Source organism: Varanus komodoensis, unplaced genomic scaffold, assembly GCF_004798865.1.
Source record: "Varanus komodoensis strain SLA01 unplaced genomic scaffold, ASM479886v1 scaffold101, whole genome shotgun sequence".
In the NCBI taxonomy this organism is placed as follows: Eukaryota; Metazoa; Chordata; class Lepidosauria; order Squamata; family Varanidae; genus Varanus; species Varanus komodoensis.
Genome location: NW_025335275.1, coordinates 876,000 through 898,520, shown reverse-complemented (window position 1 = coordinate 898,520; position 22,521 = coordinate 876,000). Strand labels below are relative to the sequence as shown.

Sequence of the window (22,521 nt, the reverse complement as noted above, 5' to 3'; positions counted from 1 at the left end):
GTTGAATTTCATTCTGTTTTCAACCCAGTGCTCCAGCCTACCAAGATTGCTTTACATTTTGTTTCTGCCTTCCTGCATGTTAGCTATTCCTTCCCACCAATTTTGTTTCATCTCCAAATTGATAAGCATTCCTTCTATCTACTCATTCAAGTGATTAATTAAAATGTTGAGGAGCCCCGGGCTCAGAACTGAATCCTGCAGCACCCTACTTGTTATCTTGCTACAGCTTGAGAAGAGACCATTGATAAGAACATTGTGTAACCAGCCATGGATCCACCTGATGGTTGTTCCATCTAGCCCACTTTTAGGTAGTTTGCTAAACTGGGTATCATGGGGCACTTCATCAAACCGTTGCTAAAGTCAAGATATATTATGTCTGCAGCATTCCCACAGTTCACAAGAGAGGCTACTCGATCATAAACTGAGATCAGGCAGATTAGTCTTCCTGATGTTTCTAGTTTTTTTTAATAATTATTCTTATAGAGAGCTAGGGAGAATTATGCATATCAGATATGTATAAAATCCAATGAAGCCATGATCCTTTCTGGGTAGGCTTGCAAGTTTTGAATTTTCTTTATGTCTACTTCTCAGTAAAGGTATGTGTCAGAATCTTCTGATTCCAGATGTCTTAATAAGAGAAGGTATACAGTATGAACTTCATTAGGGCCTGTGTTTCCTTAGGGCAGTAGAGCTCATTTATTAGGAGAGTGGATAATTTTGTGGCTAAGGGGGTGAATTATCATTTATCATTCTGTTTAATAATGTATTACTACACCTTGTTTCTTTTTTTAGTATTTAATCTATCCTTCCTTTCATCTATTACCATATTGAAATCTTCTGTATTATTACAAATCATTTCCTTTCCAAACTCTTCTAAAATTACCTTTTACTAATAATACTGACTTAAAAGATGTGTGGAAAGAGTTGAAGAGAGATGAAAATATTTACTTTTTATTTAGTGGTTTATAGATCTTATTCTAGGATTGATATTTTTGTATCAAAAGTTTTTTTTCTAGTGTTCATGACTCAGATAAAGGTTTGATAAAAATTATGGATCATGCATTAATCAATATGGATTTTAAATTTAAAATGAAGAAGCTAAAAGATGTAGAATATTTAAATCCATTCTCCAGCATAAGCATATAATAGGTAAAAGAGAAAGAACTGAAATGTGGGAGATTAATGATAAAGAGGGGAGCGAATGAAGCTTAGTATGAGACACAATGAAGCCTGTTGCAAGGGGAGTAAGTATTAGGGAAGCTTATAGTTTTAAAAGACTAAAGGTTAAATACATGAAAAATATAGAGGCTGTTATGCAAAAGCTGTGAAAGTACTTCCCCTCAATTTAAAGGCAGCCCACTCTCTCAGAATCTCTCCAAAGCACAAACAAACAAAGCAGTTCCTTTTACTTCTCAACCGATCCACTCACAACCCCCACCCCTTTCCCTCATTGGCTGAGGTACTAGAAAGTTACAATCTTTCCACTCACCTAGTTCATATTCCCTGCCTCATGTTCATTACAATAAGCTTATTGTCTGTCCTGCATGTGTGAGTTAATATTCATCAGCCTGTTACACCTGCGCACTTAAAACTACAGGGTCACTAGTTCACCTTCTCTAACTCAACTTTGCCCTACTACCCCCTGTATCATGACATTACTGGGAGGATGAGATAAGAAGCAGACTTTCAAGTCATCATAATCCTTTCTCCTCTCCACATTCCTTTAGGCAGGTTTCAGGACTCAGTGGTATGCCTCTCTATTTTTCAGTCACTGAGTTACTTCCTTCAAGGGTGAAATAAGGAATTTGGAGAAGTATATAAAAGAGAGATTTTTAAATGGTGGAGGTAGAGGCTTAAAGGAATGAGTGGCAGAATAGGGAAATAGAGAAATGTAATATATTTGAAAAGGGAATTTTTTCAATTTAGCAACAAGAGTTCAAGAATGTTGGCTAGAGCCTATGCAACAAAAGAGAAGTAAAAGTTAATAGGAATAGTTAAAGATGGAAAGGGTAAAAATTATAATTTGACAAAAAAGAGTTAGGAATATTTCATAGTTTTTACTTGGAGCTATATGTACCGTGTTTCCCTGAAAATAAGACCAGGTCTTGTATTAATTTTTGCCCCAAAAGACACACTAGGGCTTATTTTCAGGTGATGTCTTTTTTCTTACGAAAGCCATAAGATTCTTGCTCCAAGAGCCCTCCACAGTGCCTTTCTTGTACTCAACAGAATAACTCTTTCTTTTTGCAGCCATCTTGCATTTTGCATCCATGCATTAAGTATATCCGTTACAACACATGACTTATTGACGGAGGTCAGACTAGATGGCCCGGGAGGCCCCTTCTGACTCGCTCTGTTTCTATGTTTCTATGTTATTTGTGCATTGTAACTGTGTAACTGTATGTGAGGTTCTCGGGCTTGGTATATTCTGGTCCTGCAATTCGGGTCTCTGGCCAGAAGAGGGAGCCCTGGTACTACCGCAGAACCTCACATTGTACTCTGCTTGGTCGTTCGGCAAGAAGTCTAGCATCCATCTGTTTACATAGGCGTTTACCTCTCCTCCAAAGGCGCCCATTTCGGTATTTACAAATACTTAATTATAATGTATATTATCATTTATTTTAAGTATTAATGTCAAATATTATTTATTTATATTTAATTATATATTAACATTATTTTATAATTCAATATATCTATTGTGCGTTGCAATGGATATACTACCATGTTTCCCCGTCTGTCTGGCTGATGATCTTAACTGGGGCTTATTTGGGCGGGGTGGGGGGGTGGGTAGGGCTTATATTACGAGCATCCTGAAAAATCATGCTAGGGCTTATTTTCTGGTTAGGTCTTATTTTCGGGGAAATACAGTAGGTGGGATGGTGCCAACAGATAAAATTTGATCATATATAGAAAGGAATGTTGGGAATAATGTGGAGAAGGAAAATAGAGAACTAATGGAACAGGTGGTCAGGGGAAAGGAAATAGAAGAGGTTATTAACAATTTAAAAGCAGGGAAAACTCCAGGTATAGGTGGACTATGACCAGAGTTTCATAAGGCGTTTAGAAAGTTGTTGATGCCAAAATTAAAATTAATATCTGTTTAGATTCTTCAATGGCCTTGACACTAAAACCCAATAAGGATTTGACAGATCCTGGAGTATATACCTGTATCTCTGATAAGTCAAAATACAAAGATTGAATAATTTTATTGATAAATACATTAAGATGAATCAAGCTGGTTTTATAGTAGGAAGAAGTATATTGACCCTGACTAGAAGAGGGTTAGCTGTAATAGAATTTATAGCAAAAAAAAGGAGGGGGCAGTCTAATCTCATTAAATATTTTTAAGGCTTTTGATTGTGTGGAATGGCCAGCAATAAGGACATTGATAGAAACATTAGGATTTGGTGCACAATTCAAAAGTGTAATAAATCAATTATCCTCAGAAAGTTTTTCAACAGTGACAATGATGGTTTAACACAGGGCTCCCACTGACCAGCACCAGTCCATGGCCTGTTAGGAACCAGGCCGCGCAGCAGGATGTGAGTGTTAGACGAGCAAACGGCGCGTCATCTGTATTTGCAGCCGCTTCCCAGTGCTAGCAGCATCGCTGGGTAGTGGCTGCAAATACAGATTATCATTAGGGCCCTTTTGGGTCTTGGGCCTCAGAATGAGGAGGGAGCGGTGACAGCAGCAGCAACATCAGACCTTTGCAGCGAGTGATGTGGAGAAGCCGGGGAGAGTGCGTGCGAACGGCAAGGAAACTGAGAAGTAGGTAAGGGCTGGGCTGCAGGTTGGGGGGAGGCTCCCATTGATTCTGCATTATGGTGAGTTGCATAATTATTTCATTATATATTGAAATGTCATAATAATTTGAATCATCCCGAAACCATTCTGCCCCTCCGCCCCCCGGTCCATGGAAAAATTGGCTTCCATGAAACCAGTCCCTGGTGCCAAAAGCACTGGGAACTGCTGGTTTAACATCAAGAATATCCGTAGGCCAAGGCACTAGACAAGGATGTCTTCACCAATATTGTTTGCATTAATTATAGAATTATTAAGCAAATAGTGTAAGAAATGATATTATAGTAGGTGTTGGAATTAAAAATAAAATTAAGATATCTATTTGCTGATGATACATTGTTAATAGTTGAGGACCCACTAAAATTATGTATCAAATCAAAACTCATTTGGTGAAATTTAGTGAAATAACAGGTTTACAGGTTAATTGGGATAATTCTGAGATGAAGCTATTTAATTGAAATAAAGGCGAAAAGGAGGAAATAAAGAATATGTTTTAATGTAAGATATGTAGTATTAAATACTTAGGTATAAAAATCTCAAAAATAATGTCTGAAAGAATAATTTTGATATGTTAAAATCTGAAATAAATTTCAGCAGTTTAGGAAAATAAGATTATCTTGGTTTGGGAGGATAGCTGTTTATAAAATGAAAAAGATTTTTATTTGGGATGTTGCCAATTAGGATATTAGGGAAAGAGTTAGAAAATGGGCAAAATAGGATTAATAAAATTTGTAATGGAGATGAGAAAGCAAAGATTAGTAAGAAAAGATGGTATAAATCATAAAAAGAGGGAGGAGACCGTATCAAATTTGAGGAGATTGTGATGAATTGGGAGATGCCAGTTAGTATGCAAACAAGAGGGATTATAAGTGTGAGAGATAAGATTTTATTAGATCAGGAGGACATATTTTAAAAAAATGGAAAATGGGTTTAGGGAAGGATATAGATGAGGAAGAATGGGGGAAAATATGGGATAAGAGAATATTAAAGTATGTCAATTAGAATTAAGGAAAACGTTTATGAATTAGTATGGAAATAGTAAATGATGCTGGTAAAATTATATGGATAATAAATATTCTAATCTATGCTGGAGATAGATTAGGCATGTTGGAGATGTGGATGAAAAACAAGTTCTGGTTCCTGACTCAGAACAGAGCACATCAGAGCAAGCTGCCCCAGCTGGTCTAGGACCTCTGGGACATAAGCCAAGCTCCCAGGGAACGAGCAAACAGGGTGAGCAAACAGGAGTTTGGCAGAGGAGTTTGGAGGAGGAGTTCGGCGGGGGAGATCCCTAACATCCCCCCCCCTTTTCCTGTTTCTCTCCCTTATTTCCTTAATTCCTCCACTGCACACGGTGGCATGAGTAATGCACCAAGAAGGGCACCCTGCAACAACTGCAACTGCTGCACACTAGTACCCCTTATTACAGGAAAAAGTAAGAGCACTGGATAAGGATAGCAAAATTTGCAACAAACGGAGAAGAGTGCTAGTTGTGGGAGATTCCCTTTTGCACGGAATGGAAAAATGTGTATGTTGTGATGACCCAGAGAATCACCAAGTATGCTGTCTCCCCGGTGCCAAGGTTAAAGATATGACACAGCTCATACCACGCGCTGACAAATAACCCTTCCTTCTCTTCCACATGGGAACTAAGTTTTGCTGATATCACATCAGACTTCAAAGCCCTAGGGAGGAAAATAAAAAACACTGAGGCCCAGATAGTCTTCTCCTCAATCCTGCCTGTATGTGAAGAGGAACTGTTATGGAAAGAAAAATCCTTCAAGGAATGACTGGCTACGATGGTTGTGCCATAAAGAATGATTTGGATTCTGGAACCGTAAGCTAAGCTTCCTTGGACTACTGGAAATGATCGGCTGCACCTCCCAAAGAATGGGAATATGTTTGGTCACTGCATGAAAAACTTCATCAGGAGAGCTTTAAACTAAACCTATAGGGGAGGGAACTGTGCAGCATGGCATACCATAATGTGGCAAAAACCTTTACATTCCAACAGAGAAAAAACTTCAAGCAGGGCCCAGCACCAGTCTCCCAAAAAAAAAAACGAAAACCAGGGAATAGCAAGAATGAACTTTGATATTTCTACAAAAAAGTCCAGAGTATGGGAAACAAGCAACACAAACTAGAGCTGATAGTACATGAGAACAGTTATGATCTTACAGGAATAACGGAAACTTGACAGGATGACTCACATGACTGGACCTCTACAATTGATGGATACAGCCTGTTCTAGAAAACAGAAAGGACCAAAAGGGAGGTGGAGTTGCACTATATGTAATAGACAAATATATCTGCACAGAAATACAAGAGGAACTTCGTAGCTCCATTGACAGCATCTGGCTAAATTTAAAGGGAGCAAAAAATTAAGAAAAACATAGTTATCGGCATATATTACCATCCACTCAGTCAAAAAGAGGACAAGTTCAAAGCAGCTTGCTGGCATTTCCAAGAAGAACGATGTAGTCATCATGAGGGACTTCAATTTCTCTGATATGTGCTGGGAGACAAATTCTGCACAAGCATTCCCCTTCAGGAGATTCCTGACACATGTTGCCTTCAGCTTTCTCCAGCAGAAAGTAGAGGAAGGTGCAAGAGGATCGGCTATTCTCGATTTAATACTACTAACTAACAGGGATGGCCTGGTGGACAAAATAGCAGTCAGGGGAACTCTGGGGGAAAGTGACCATGCGATACTTGAGCCAAACAAGGATCCTGGACTACGAGAAAACCAACTTTAACGAACTCAGAAAAATGATAAGCCACACAACATTCTGAAGTGCCATGGCAACATACCCTTAAGGGGAAAGGTGTCCAAGAGGGGTGGGGAATCTTGAAAAAGAAGATTCTCAAAGCACAACTGTGAAGCACAGCATGCTAAGCACATCAAGAAAGCCTTCTTCAGTTACTTCCACAACAAAAAACATAAGAGAAGGGTGTCTAGATACTTAAAGTGGATGGCAGAGTGATAACAGATGACAAAGAAAAGGCAGAGGATTCCTACTTCGCCTCAGTTTTCTCCCACAAGGAAATCAAGAGGAAGTTCAAGCTGAAAGTGAGAGATGGTAGCCCAAGATTGACAGACAAATGGTCAAGAAATACCTAGGTGAAATGGTAAATTGAAATTAAATGGTATAAAGAGATTTGGAATATAGCTTTTGATGATTAATTGACATGTGGGGTTAGAGTAAAAAAGGAACAAGTAAGAATAATTTTAATGAAATATGGGATTTGTTTATTGAAACAAAGGGTAGTAACGCTTCAGGGCAATTTTGGATGGAAGGGGGTATCCCTGAAAAACAGAAAGGCAAAGAAGAAAAAAATGAGAGAAAAATATTATAGAGCCATGGTCCCAGTGGAGGGGTGTGCTAAATGTGGTTAGGGGTTTTTTTGGGGGGGGTTCTTTTTAATATATATACACAGACATAGAGATTTTAGTATTCTTTTGAAGTTGAAAGGGGGCAAATTATTTCCTTTTGAGGACACATGTAGTACATCTATATAGTACTACTCATAGAAGGCTCTTTAAAGCACATTTTTCCTCTGGTTGAAAGCATAAAAATAAATAAATAAATAAATTTGGCAGTAATGTGTAGCAGTATGTGGTGCCCATGTTGTCCACATTTTGGATAACAGATCCATTCCTCTGGTCGACACTGTTTTTGTACACATCAGATTAATGACTGCCTTTATACTTCTGGCTTCTCAGGTAGCAGGAAGGAGCAGTTATCCTTTCCTACTTTCTGAACCAGGTAGCACACAGTTGAGTTCTCAGATCTGGGAAGTTAGAGACTCCCAAGAGATGCCCTTCTAGCCTGTATTCCTTCATATTTTCTCTTGTATGCAGTATTCATAAATGTAATGAATATGCTTAATAGGTTTTACAAATTTTATTTGTTGGACTTTATCTGTAAAGTTTGGTAACTCTTCCCCTTAACAAGTGGATGTTACCAAGAGTAGGTGCTGTCTTAGAAGTGATGACTGCCTCTCTTAGTATGTGTTGGATAATGAGTATTTTAGAAGCAAGCAGAGTGCTGTGTGGTCTCTGTGATGTACATATATTGGTTCATGTGTCTGTCCAGAACAGTATTTTGAACATTCAATGGCTAGACTTGGCTTTTTGGCTTTTTGGCTTTTTGGCCATAGTCCCACTCCCTTTCTCTGTGTACTCTCCAGGGATGGAGCCTGCCTGCATCTCATTTCCTTTCAGTGACACCCACATGTCCAATACTGACACTTCCATTTATTGCCTTAGATGCACAGCTCAGGACTGGCCCTTCAGCACCCATGGTTGATTTGATGCAAGTCAAATGAACTAAATCCCATTCAGAACACCCTGCAACTATTGGAGCCTCAGGACTGAAAAAAGTCAACCTGTAGTTTTGATTCTGACACCAAGATGGAATATATATTAGGTTGGGTGAATTGGCTAGACTTCCAACACCAGAACTGTTTCCTTGTCCACTGACTACTGCTAGAGAAATTTAGAATTCCCGGAGGAATATGACTTAGATCATGATCTTCAATGCCTTGGCTCTAGTGATGGTTCTCTTCAAAACATCTGTCTGGCACCATACCTCTCTTGACAAGTACTGGCATTGAAATATTAATGCATCTCTCTAACATGATCCACTACCTCAGGAATTCTCTTAAAACACTGATGAGATTTTCCAAGAGATTACACATACCGTGCATACCACCACCACGTTGGTATTACTGCTTCCCTCCTAGAAGGCACTAGAATTACAAGAGTACTGACTGCTATATTTACTGTTGGCACCAACAATTTGCCCTCCATACTTGACAAACTCAAGAACTCTGCCACTCACGGTTTCCAGACTTCCCAAGACCACACCTTATGTAGTACTCAGTCCAGTAAATGTGCCTATCATGCATTTACACAGCTTCTGGACAACTTTTTGCTTAATGTTGACCCTATAGAACTTCCCTAGTTAACCCTTCCTGTGCAGCCTCAACCAATCATTCAGCTTAACATTCCCAACTTTCTAACAACCAAACGCTGATCAATAATCCATCATCAATGCAAGATGGATACTGCTTTGGCTTGTCCTTCTCTTCCACTATCAATACCCTCCACAGATATTGCCCTGTATTCCCTTCAGACAATATCAGACCTTACATGGAACAGATCTTGAAGATGACCAAATTCTAGAGATCAAACTACAGTCCACCCCTCATCAAGCTGACATGGCACCACCAGTCCCAGTTCTAATGCTTTTCACTCTAATCTGCACAATTAAACAGTCCTCTATACCACCGAGTTCTCAGAAAAGTCAGGGGGTTTTTTTATACAATTCCTTTTTCCTATTCAAGCCCATGATACCTAATTCAATTTTCATGGAAGCTTCATAATCCAAGTAACACATTCCTTCCTGACAAACACAGAGGGATGGATACTTGACACCACTGGTCACAAAATATTCCTAAGGTATCTTGTCCTTGTGGATTGTCAGTTACCAAGTCTGCATGCTGGGTAAAGTTCTTAAGGGATAAAGTGGTTCCTTCCTTTGACCAGCTACCTAATGACACCAGAAACCTCACAAATTTCTAAGCAGAAGCTCACAACCTGACAAGTCAGCAAATAAATCCTGCCTGACACATGGTAGACTGTGGATCTAATTTGACAGTGGCAGCTGTTGGCTGTTACCTTTCTCCAGGAAGCTTTCTTTTCATGGGCTTTCATCGCCTCAGCATTGTCCATATCTGCTTCCAGCTGCTGCTGCTGCTGCTGCTCCATCTTTGGTGGTTCTTGTTATTCCTGCAGTCCCACCATTATGACTAAGACACCTGTTGTATAAGTACTTTCACTTTTTCTTCCACTAGTGTGACCAGCTTGCATTTTTTGCAGGTGCATACCATGTTAATCGCTGTCAGGAACACAAACATTGCACACACTTTGCTGGTCGCTTAAACGTAAGACTCCATTCCGTCCCTTGTCTGCTATAAAAGAAGTAGGAAAATAAGCTTATCTTAGAACACTGCCAGAAAAGGTTGAAGAATCTCTTTTCTCTTGTCTTTAAGAATTTCATGATTGAGAAATCCTGGCAAAATGATTAATTGACAGCTTGGGTTATTTCAATTTAAATGTACATGTGGTAAGATGGCTTGATTGCTTTAAAAACTGCCTAATTTCTTTACTTAATTGTTGCATTTTAATCAGAATATCATCCCTTCTTCCCCCTGCTCCAGGTCTTCGAGTCAATGGGGAGCTCATCACTGCTTACCCACAGGTTGTGGTGGTTCGTGTGCCAACACCATGGGTTCAAAGTGACAGTGACATTACAGTTCTTCGTCATCTGGAGAAGATGGGTTGCCGACTGATGAATCGTCCTCAAGCCATACTCAATTGTGTCAATAAGTTTTGGACTTTTCAAGAATTGGCTGGCCATGGTGTGCCTCTTCCAGATACCTTTTCATATGGTAAGTGGCTTAAAATAACATTATGGTACAGAATGATTAAGCAACTGAAGCCACTGAGGTATTAACTAAACTCAGAAAGTGCTGTTCAAGTGAATGAAAAGAATTGAGAATGAGCAGCTTAATTAATGACAATTTCCATAGAAGCAGGAATGATAATTTAGTTATCTGAAGATGGGTAACTACATGACTTTTCTCTGTGGCACTAAGTTCCCAAAACTTAGTGGCAATATGTTCTTAAAACTGGGAGTGCCTTTGAAACTTTTTTTGGGGGGTCAATTGCTTGTGTAATAGAATTAACATATGTATTATGTCATCTTTTGTGAGAATAGCAGAAATACAAGACCATCTCAATGGCTTCATCATTTTTCCCTGTTCCTCATCAGGCCAGCTGCTGCTTTTCTAGTTCAGGAAGGTGTAAGGTATACAAGTATGGTCCAGGATGGTGGGTTAATTTAAGAAACCAATTGGGAGAGGGCTAGAAAGACATGGGTTTGTCAGGGAAAGCAGCATGTTGAACAATGTATACAGTAGTACCTTGGCTCATGAACTTAATCTGTTCCATGATTTTGGTTGTGACCCAAGTCAGATTTCCCCATAATGTTCAATGTAAATAAGGTTAATCCATTCTGTACCTATTTTTTTAATCAGAAAAAAATGAAACAAAATGACAAAACAACAAAGTACTGTACAATACAGTGGAGAACACTAAACTAGGTGGTAGGGGAGATTACTGTTTTGAGGGAGAGTCCCCCTCCATAAGGACATTGGGGAGATCTCTTTCAGGGGTTTCCTCTCTTCTTTGTCTCTTAGCTGCAGGGTCAATTTTGGTGAAAAATCTTTCTGTAGTCACTTGTTTTTTCCTGCGCTGCATAACCCTCCTGAAATGAGAGACCACATTATTGTTCATTTGATTCAACACTCTGTTACATTTATGTTGGGGTGGTGCTTCTCAAAGAAACCCTGGCATGGGCACGCTCCTGCAGGAAAGACGGGCACAATCTTGGCCATCTCCCCCCTCACCCCAACCAGCATGATCGTGGCCATCTCCCCACCCCACCCCTGAGTGGGGAGATGGCCAGGATCGCAGTTGTATTCGTGCAGGGAAGACGTGCGTGATCACGGGTGCACTTCTGCAGGAAAGATGGGCGCAGCACAGCACAGTGGGGGTGGGGAGATGGCTGCAATCTTGGTCACCACCCAAAGCGGAGTCTGTGACCCAAGTCAAAATTTTCATGAAATTTTTGTTTGTGAGCCAAGGTACCACTGTCCGTTCCATTCTGAACAAACTGAGCATTTATTCTTACACCTCTTTGTGATGCTGGAGACCAGGAGACTAGAATGTTTTTTCACCCATGAGCAGGCTATACAGTTAGGAAATGTTTAATGGTTTTATAAAAGTTTTTTATTAAAAAAAAACCCTTAACTTAGAAGAAAAAATTATTTCTAAGTTTTATATATGCTTGCGTAATATTTATATATTATTAAAGTTATATTCTGCATTATTAGCCCAAGGACTTTCTAAGTAGATATTTGAGAACTAGTGTGGTGTGGTGGTTCGAAGTACAGGATGAGGTACTTAGGAGATCTGGATTCTAGTGCCCTGTCAGCCGTGGAGCTAATTGGGTAACTTTAAGCCAGTTACAGGCTTTCTGCCCAACTTCTTCACAGGGTCATTGTTGTGAAGATAAAATGGAGAGAAAGAGAACCCTGTAAGCTTCCTTGGATTCCTTGCAAGTGGACAATAGTTGGAAATAAATGCAATGCAACAATCACTATATACCACTGTCTCATCTAGCAAGTAGTGAACAATGAAGTGTGGGGGGAATCAAAATATAACATTACATTATTTAAAATCAAATGATGCCACTAAAACCATGACTGGTAGGTCAGGGAAGACTTGTTTAAATAAATAAAGCCTTCTAAGGTGCTGAAACCAAAACAGTGTTGGCCCATTTGTATGAAAGTATGACAAAATGCCATTTGTGTTGAGGTAAGGAGTTGAAAAGGAGAACCTTTATTAAAAATGATACTACTTTTCACATAATTGAGAGATTTGAGTTCCTGTGCACTGACCTATTTAATGTAAAAGCTACCTTTCAGTATTGAAACTCTCAGGGTGCCATACAATTAAAAAAACAATAGACTAAAGCTATAAAAGGGGGGAAATGACATCAGAGAAGTTGGAGCAAAAGCATAAAAATCCAGCAAAGCTATAGAACAGGTGGACAACTTGGGGAAGTTGTAGGAAGCATTGAATTGCCTCCTGCAACCCACCAAGAGTGAGACAGAATCACTACACTGATTTATGTGGGTCTAATGAATATCTTTTTACCAAAGGCAATGCTTATTACATTGATAGCTCCCAAATATTTGGAATGAACTGTTTGGATATGGCAGGCAGTATTGTATCTATGCTACTAAAATTATTGCTGCCACCTCTGCAATGGTAAAATTACATTAAGTTTGCAAGGAAACAAGCCATGAAAGGAAGTGTGCCTTGTTTGCAAGAATTGCCCTCTATGAAGCTTTTGGGAGCCTGATTATGCTTGTAAATAAGGTGAGCATTCTCTATGAATTGTTATGTTTACCTCCCCTCTAGCCTGGAGAGGTTGTAAATGTCAGGTAATTCCATAGTGAGACAGCTTTCATCCATTTGATTGTAGATGAAACAGCTGATTGGCTGTGTCACTGAAATTTCCATGGATGAGCTGAGAGAAGTCTGTCACAACTGTCTAGCTGGGTATATAATGCAACACCAACATAGACTAGAGGGGCAGGACATGAGGGAGGGGTGCTGCTGCTGTGATCTGTAAGGTATCTCCCTCACCAGGTGACCTGTCCGCTCAGGTACCATGGAAGGTCGTCTTTGTCAGGAAAGAACAAGAAGTGCTACCCTGTTGGTGCTCCTCTCAGTGGTGTCTTACTGGATCAGCTCAGGGTTAGGTGTTGAAGGCTTGGTGATGCCACTCTTGCCTTCCAGGTTTGTTTAAGAAAGTGGCTTTCTGAAAGGGAGATGCTGCTGAACCCCATGGCATTTGAATGGTGAGGTCCTGTTATGTCCCCTATTCTCCATAAAACCACTCAGAGTGCCTTTTACCAGCTTCATCTGTTCCACATTGGCTCATGCTGTAATAATCTCCTGGCTGAATTAGTGTAAACCATAGTATGGTAGATTGTTCTTGCACAGAAGCTTCAAAAAGTGCAAAATGCCGCAGCCAGTAGTGTAACAGGTACAACCAGAAGGAGCATATGGCATAGATTTTGAAGGATACTGGTTGCCTGTTCAATACTGAGTTCAAATCAAGATGCTGCCATTTAATTTAAAATGTTCAGTGTTTGGGGGCCCAAATAAAGGCAGGACCACATCTTCCTATATTAAGCTCCCTGTGGCTTAAAATAATCAGTGGAGGTTTTTCTTTAAATACATTGTGTACATTTTGTGTCAAGAAGGGAGACGAGCTTTTCAGTTATATAGGGTGCCATAACTTTCCTCATGGCACCAACATTGCAATTGTTTCAGCACTAACTCAAAGCCTTGTTGTTGACATAACCATTTTAATCTGTTGGCTGGCTATTATTGTATCAGTTGCCTTCTCTCTTCTTAAGTTGATGATAATGTTTTACTTTTTATATTTTACTGTATATTCTTTTAATCATGCAAGTATACCACCCTGGTATCTACAAATGTATCTTTAATATAATAGTATTGTATATTGATGGATGTTTCTGGGAAATCTTTAGAGTCAGCCTGATTGTACTAGTCCAGACATGCATCACTATGGCCTTGCTATTTATCTCCAAAATGGGCTGTAGCTAGTGTACATCTTCAGCTGGTAAGTTTCTACATGCCACTAATGCCACTTCCAGAGAAATGCTGGATCAGTCAATACACCCAGCACCAGTACTTTTAGGATTGTTTTAGATGAAGTACTAGGCTAAAAACTAGAAAAGGCATAATAAGACTCCAGGAAATGGTAAATTAATTCATATCAGAAAGATGCAGTTTAACCAATATGAACATTCATAGAAAATTCATTCTTTCCAGGATACAGCCAGAATAGATAATCACAATAGTTTTTCATGTGAGAATAAACAGACTGGATTCCAGAATTGCCATATGTATAAGGGACTGACTTTTCTTAATCACTGTGTTGGCCTTTAAAGCTTGCTATTGCTGTGAAGTAACGTGAGAGTAATGTGAATGCCTTTGCCCTGGGATATCAAAATGTAATTATATTTTCTTACTAGGTGGTCATGAGAATTTTTCCAAAATGATTGATGAAGCAGAAGCTTTGGAGTTTCCTATGGTTGTGAAGAACACACGTGGTCATAGAGGTGGGTACATAATTGCTATACAGTGCACAATTGGAATTATGTTTTATCCGAAGTGTCCTGACTGCACCTTGGAACCAAATTGTCTGAAATACTAAGAACTTCTCAATACTAAGAACTTGCCAAGAAGAAACAAGTTATTGCAGTTATGTAGTACTATCAACACTTGCTCAATTATCTGCACTTCCTAGTTAAATTAGTGTACGTTTAACAAAACATGGATTAGCATATGACTAGGTTTGTTTGTTTTTCTGTAGTTCCAAAAATAACCATAAATGTATTGGTGTTTTGCATGCTAAAGCATTGTAATAATAGATTAAAATCCTTATTGTTTCACTTGCCACAAAGTGCGAGTCATTTATCGTTTTGGCTTAGCATTCCAATTTAAATTATATATCTCAAATTCATATATATATTCTTGGTTGAACAACAATTATAAATTACCATTTTAGTTTCCCATATGCAGGAATGAAACATCCTACCCTAAATATTTCAAGTGAATCAGCCTTAAGAAGGATTGGGACATATCCTATTAGAATCCACTCCAAGCATTCATGGGCTTCCTCTCATGCTCAACCTGATCTTCCAAAATGAACTGAGCCAAGAGGAAGTCAGTAAAGACTTGCAGACCACTAGTTGTTCAAATGGCAACTTTCTTCCCCAGCAACTGCAGCAGCCCAAAAAGTGACCACAACTGATGCATAAGAGCAGTGCTGTTTGCACAGTGGTCTCAGGGCTGCTTTCCTGACAAACCAATCGGCCAATTTTCTTTGGCATCAGTTGCAACCACTTGAATAGTAGCTGTTCTTCATCGCGGTCTCTGTGCATCACATACATACGGGTGCTGCGCCTGCACAGTGCCTGTTGTCAGGAAGATTTTACAGCTTTAACGGTTTTGGCGGGAACTCTTTGCCCCCCTCCCCCTTGGTATAAATGGGCAGAGTACCCACCCTTTCACCAGTCTGCTTGCGATCGCCATTTGCTGTACCTCAGGCTCTTTTTCTTATTGCCATTTTTTTCTCAATAGCACTTCAATTGCCTTTTCTATTTCTTTTATTTACTTTCCAGTATCTACCCTTTTACTTCCCTAACTTGCACTACCTTCCCAAACTCCACACTACTTATGCCCTTCCCCCCTCCTAACTTCTATTTCCCTATATATATATATATATATATATATATATATATCCTCTTATCGTCTCGTTACCTCATTGATTATACCTCCTTTTTCTCTTTGTTCCCCTCAATGGTGCAGTGGACAGCCTTCCATAAGTGTACCCAGTGCAGAGCAAAAATTTCTCCAACTGATCCACGCACTCTCTGCCTCCTCTGCCTGGGAGAGGGCCATAGAAAGGATAAGTGTAGCCATTGCCAGTCCTTCATGAGGCAGGCTAGAAAGAATCAGGAAAATAGAGTGAAGAAAATGCTTTGGGACCAGGGTCTGGTTGCAGTGAAGGAGATCATGGCAGCAGCCTCCTCTGCTACTCCTGGTTCTGCTAAGAGCGCCCCCTCTCATCCACGTCAGGGGGACAGTGTCAGTACTGATGGCAAGCGATCCACTCGGTCTTCCTCTCCTAAGAAGCATAAGGAGAAGAGGAAGCAAACTGGATCCAAAGGTGCCATTAAACTGAAGCGCCCTAAAAAAGACAAGACCAAGTGCCACCATAAGCAGCACCCTCGGGTGCCTCATCCGGATCCTTCTACTCTGCCATCATCTCAGTACCAACTGAACTGTCTGGACGCCAGTCTGTTATGCCCATGACACCACCATCATCACCTCTGCACATCCTGCTCTTTCCTCACTCCAGCCCAGAGCACCTGGAGCCGGTGGCACGAGCCTCCATATTGGATGGGGAGATTTATGAATTGCCTCCTCCATTGGGTCCTGATCGGACGACTGCGAGATCACCAACCCCCACTCCAGGTGGCCAGTCATCGCCAGAGGCATCTCCAAGGACCTCACAGCATCCACCCTCATTCTTGCAGTGTCCACTGCAAGCTTCGAGCTGTCAGCCCTCCAGATGTTGGATGTTGTTACCTTATGGAGACTTTGATCCTGTCCAGCTGGATTGTGCCTATCCATGGGATTACTGCCCTACGTACAACTATCCCTACCCACCAACAACAACACATCACGGCATTGTACTCCTCCATCGACACCTAAGAACATGCCATCCACACCTGGGAGTCCATCGTATCTGATCAGTAGGTTCTCTCCGTCATAGAGCATGGATATAAAATTGCATTTGAAACTGTACCTCCTTTGGGTCTGATCTGCTATATATCATCCTCTCCAGCCCTCCTGGAAGATGTCACCAAGCTGCTTCATAAGGGCACAATTCAAAAAGTCATTCAGAAGGACTTTTCTACTCCAGGTACTTAACGGTACTGAAGAGAAAGGGGGCATTGGCCCCATTCTGGATTTATGTGGAGTTAATAAAGACATCAATACCAAGAAATACAGAATGACCACGCTCCAGAATATACTTCTGTTGCTCAGGAAAGAGGATTGGTTCACATCCTTGGACTTGAAAGACCCTTACTTTTATATCAGCATTCACCCTGTCCACAGGTGCTTCCTGCGGTTCACTGTCAGTACCGAGGTCTATAAATACAACGTCCTTCTCTTTGGCCTCACTACTGCACCAAAAATACTCACTAAATGCATGGCCCCAGGTTGTGCCCACCTCAGACTTCAGGAAGTCCAGGTCTACCCTTACCTTGGTGATTGGCTTCTTGTATCCTCTTCTAGAGTGGACTTGTTAGCCTCCATTGAAACCACCTGTTCCCTGCTTAATCAACTGGGACTGTGCATCAGTAATGAGAAGTCGTGCCTTGTTCCTTCCCACGTTATCAGTTACATCATAGCACTCCTGGACTCACTTTGCACCCGAGCCTTCCTTCCACCAGATTGACTCAAGACACTGACATGTTCTATAAGCTGCTTCACCACAAAATGAACTGTCCCAGCACGTTCCATCCAACAGATGCTCAGTCACATGGCGTCTATGGTATTAGTGGTACCGAATTCAAGACTGCAGATGCAGCCGCTCCAGTTGTGGTTCAACTGTAATTACCATGCAGAATGTGATCAACCGTGCCAACCACTACAGCCTTGGCACTCCTTTGGATTCTATCCTTGTGGACTGTTGACACCAATCTGACTGGCAGGGTACTACTCCGACCACCAGAACTGACCATGATGCTGTATACCGACGCTTTCCTGACTGGATGGGGTGCTCACCGTGCATTTCTCTGAACCCAAGGCACCTGACATGGCCACAAGACAAGACATATCAACTATCTGGAATTGCTGGCAGTATTCAAGGCACTACATTCCTTTCAAACAATTCTATGAGGTCACACTTTCCAAATGGTATTGGACAAGTTTGTGACCTTGTTTTATCGCAACAGAAAGGGAGGAACAAGATTGGTTTTATTGGCACACCTTGCTTTTCGCATCTGGAACTGGTGTATCACTCACAAGATCACTCTTCAAGCTGCTCATCTTGAAGAGAATTAAGAAGCTAATTCCCTCAGCAGACACATGTCCACAACCCACAAGTGGGAGCTGGACCGTCAGGTCTGCCAACATCTATTTGAACTGTGGGAAACACTGTCTATAGACCTCTTCGCCACCCACAGGACTTCAGTCTGCGAAATCTACTGCTCCAGAGTGGGCATCAGCCCAAATTCCATCGGGGACGCAGTCAAGATTTCATGGGAGAATGAGCCTTTCTATGCGTTCCCCCCAAGCCCACTAATAACAAAGACATTGGCAAAGATTTATCATGACAATGCTCATGGCATTCTAATCACCCTGTGGTGGCCCTGACAATCCTGGTTTCCCACTCTACTTCAGTTATCCAAGAATGTTTACATTCATCTACCTCAGATCCCACACCTCCTAACCCAAGAGCAAGGTGCTATACATCACCCAGATCTACGCTCTCTAAAACTCACGGCTTGGCTCATCCAATAACCTCTTTACCAGGGGTCCTCAAACTTTTTGAATAGGGGGTCAGTTGAAAGGTCCCAGCGATGGGTGCGGGCCAGGGGGGATGCATGCACAGAAAGGCAGGGGCATGCCTGCGCAGAGATCATTATTTCTCAATGAGTCCAAAACGATCTCCCTGCGAGCAAGCCAGTGCCTCAAGGTCAGCTTGCTCACAAGATGGTTTTGGACTCACTCGAACAGGATCTCCCAACAAGGCACCAGCTTGCTCGCAAGGAGATCTTTTCTCTGAGCGAGTCCAAAATGATTGTCCCCTCACTCGGAGAAAAGGATCTTCCAGCAAGGCGCCAGCTTGCTCACAAGGATATCCTTTCCTCCAAGTGAGTCCAAAGCGATCTCCTTGTGAGCAACCCGGCACCTTGCCATGCGCATGCACATGTGGCGAGCTATGGCAGGCTGGATCCAGCCTGTGGGCCGTAGCTTGAGGACCCATGCTCTATACAGTCAATCTCTTTGGTACCGACATCGTCCTCGGGACCAACAAGAATGACTCCGGAATCACCTACCTCAATACCAGCTGTCTCTTTAATATCAATACTTTATCCAATACCGATGCTGCACTTGGAACTGACATCCACTTCGGTATCGACAATATCTACAAATTCAATGAATCTTTACCCAGACATTGTTTATTCTACAGTCTACATTGCGGCCAAATACACAATTGTTCCTACAATGCCAAATGGAAACATTTTACCTCTTTTGCCACTGCTAACCAATTTCTGCCTCAATCTGCCACCAATGAGAACATTTTACAAATCCTACTCTCATTACACCATGGGGATCTCAAGCCTTCCTCCATTAAGGTATATATTGCAGCCAACTCGCATCACCAAGACTGTATAGGATGTTTGTCCATATTCTCCCACCAGCTCATATGTCACTTCTTACGAGGATTACAAACCTTCAACCTCCAACCCAATTGGTCATCCTGATGTGGAGCCTCTCCATCATCCTACAGGCTCTAACTAAACCTCTATTTGAACCCATGGCTACTGTCAACCTTCAGCTACTTTCTTGGAAAATTGCTTTCCTGGTCACCATCACATCAGCAAGGAGGGCCAGTGAACTATGTGCTCTATATGTTGACCCTCCATACCTCAATTTTCACAGAGAAAGTAGTCCCCCGCTCGGACCCTACCTTTTTTCCTAAGGTAGCAACATCCTTTCATCTTAATCAGGACATCGTTCTACTGGCATACTTTCCTGCACCATCGACACCGATCAAGTGCTCCCTACACAGTCTCAACATACACAGGTCCCTGGCTTTTTATCAATCATGCACAGAGTCATTCAGGAAGACCAAACGCCTCTTTGTCAAATACTCGGAACATGGTAAAGGAGCACCGATAGGGACACAAAGACTGTCAAAATGGATTGTAGAAATGATTGAACTTTCTTACCATCTTGTCAAATTGGATTTGCCAGTTGCTCAAAAAGGACACTCTATGAGGGCTCTTGCCTCCTCTTCTGCTATCCATGCAGGCATTCCAGTTCATGACATCTGCAAAGCTGCCACATGATCAACTCCATGCACTTTGTGAGACACTACCACTTAGACGTCAGGGCCTGACAGGATTGCTCCTTCGGTCACGCTGTCTTGTCAGCAGTTCTCCAGTGATGACACCGTCCTGCCTCTGGGTGGGGTAAGCTTGTTAGTCACCTGTATGTGTGTGATTCACAGAGACCACAATGGAGAAAGGCAGATTGCTTACCTGTAACTGTTGTTATTCTTTGTGGTCTCTGCATCACACATATGGACTCCTTGCACATGCGTGGAACATTTTATGGGAAGATTCTAAAGCTGATTAATTAGTATTCAGCAGGAGCCCGGCTCCCTATGCAGCTAGTGTGAGGGCAGGGCTCCAGCCAAGAGCTCAGTTCTTCAACCGCCATCGTTAGTGCATCGGGAAGTTCTTCTCCAACTTACCTCACGAGCTATATGTAAAAGCTTCCACTGGTCAGGCTTTTTTTCTCTCTCTATTGCTTGAAGCACAAAAATAAAAAAAGTTATTTGTATTCTACGGCGGTTGCAGCTGAAGGTTTCCATCACGCCTTGCCGGCAGGCAATGACACTAAAAGCTGCTTTCTACAAGTGCACTGCATGTGGTAGCAAGCACCCACCAACCGATGGCCACTCCCTTTGTTTGTTTTGCCTGGGAGAGTCTCATGTCATTGAGTCTTGTTATCACTGCCAAGCTTTTATGAAGCAGGCAAGGAAACACCGGGCTGACTGTTTAAAAGTGGAACTTTGGAGCCACGCTTTACATGCCGAAGACGCTCAACCTTCCGCTTCTGCAGCTTTGCCTCAAAACTCAGACAACTTGCCACCTCCCCCATCAGTGAAAATGCCCGACAAACCAAAAGAAGACTGAAAAGAAAGCAAAGCCTCCAAAGTTGCTTACCGTTATTAAAGAAAAAGGAAGTGCAAAAAGCTCCCATACGCACTTCCGAGTTGTCGGTACCTAGCAATCTCCCGTGTACTGGAGATGCGGCACCACCCCATGGTCAGGAGAATCCAGGACGATCCCTACAGCTGTTCCAACCTCCACAGAGCACTTCGATGTCCAAAGGTGAGACTCGGGAGTTGCCAGTTCAGCCTCCTCAATCTGCCCAACCTCTGGTACAGAGCCTTGCCTCACCTTCACCCTTGGTATCGAGCATATTTCTTCAACCCAAGAGACAAAGAGCCAAACAATCTCCTCCGGCCCAAACTCCTCATAAAAAACACCAATCTCCCCCAAGATGCCAAGGGGATTTCGATACCGAGTTCTTTGTAGAACGGTGGAGATTCATCGGTTCAAGACAAGGAGCCCATTGGGCTCAGAGCATGATCCTTTGCCTAGCCCCAGCTCTTGCAGTGCATTCCAGCAACCAGCTCAAGACCCTGCCAGGTTTTTGCAGTTCAAAGACAGGAAACCTCCATCCTCCTTGCTATAAGCCATCAAACCAACAGAACCAAGGGTCTCTCTGAACAAGGACAATATACCTCAATCTTGATGGCATTTTCTCCGGACTGTCAATCCGATGTTCCCCCAGGTCTTATGACAACCTTCTCAGACCTGTCCCGACCACCTGAGGATACTGGATTCTTTGCATCCCAGATTCCCCGAATGACCCATAGTCTAGGACTTAATCCTAGACAAGAACCCTCAAGAGCTAAAGACCCAGTGTTTGAAGCTGTTTATGCGGAGTCTGCCGGACCTGTTACCATTCTGCTCCTCCCATCTCTGCTTGATGCAGTCCATCATGAGTGGAAATCCTCAGCATCCATGGCCCCACCACCGCACTGCCTCAAAAATATGTATTGTGTTCAAGAAAAAGATGCTGAATTTCTGTTTCAACACCCTCGGCCAAACTCTGTTAGTGTAGAGTCCACCCAGTCTCACTCCAGAAGGGAACATGCCACTCTGTCTGACAAGGAAGACAGGTGTCTTGATGCCATTGGCAGCCACTTCTACTCCTCGTCAGCCCTTACTATAAAATTGGCCAACCATCAAGCCACCATGGCCAGATACCACCTCATGCTTTGGGACAGAATGACGTCCCTATGCTCTTCGCTACCTAAAGATGCCCAAGACCTGGTGAATGAAATCAAGAATGAGGCTACACACCTAGCCAGACAAGAAATTCTCATAGCGTGACACCAAGCTGAAGGTGGTGCTCGCAATATGGCTGGAGCAAAAGATCCCTGCCACTTCACATGACTTTGATCCTCTGGCTTGTCAGGGGAGGCCAAAGCATGAATAGAAGACATGCCATTTGATGGCGCTGGCTTGTTCCACGAAACCACCAACGACCAAATGGACTTGGTTCAAAAGGCCAGGAGCACTGCTAACCACATGGGGCTCAATCAACCAATGCCCCAAAGGCAATATACCTCACATAAGTGGCACAGATCTTCCTACCAGCCT

The 22,521-nt window shown here is 42.0% G+C and overlaps 1 protein-coding gene across 5 annotated transcripts in view; it reads left to right on the top strand.

The window, feature by feature from the left end:
• The window catches only part of RIMKLB (ribosomal modification protein rimK like family member B), a 266,672-nt gene that overhangs the window by 207,456 nt on the left and 36,695 nt on the right, over positions 1-22,521 (top strand). For all 5 annotated transcript variants that reach the window (XR_006413663.1, XR_006413664.1, XM_044419319.1 and 2 more), the window contains 2 exons: positions 10,030-10,260; positions 14,509-14,595. Coding sequence is in view for 3 of the 5 variants with exons in the window: in XM_044419319.1 (XP_044275254.1) it covers positions 10,030-10,260; positions 14,509-14,595 (318 nt within the window). In the remaining 2 variants the exon portion in view is untranslated. The remainder of the gene's footprint in view (positions 1-10,029; positions 10,261-14,508; positions 14,596-22,521) is intronic.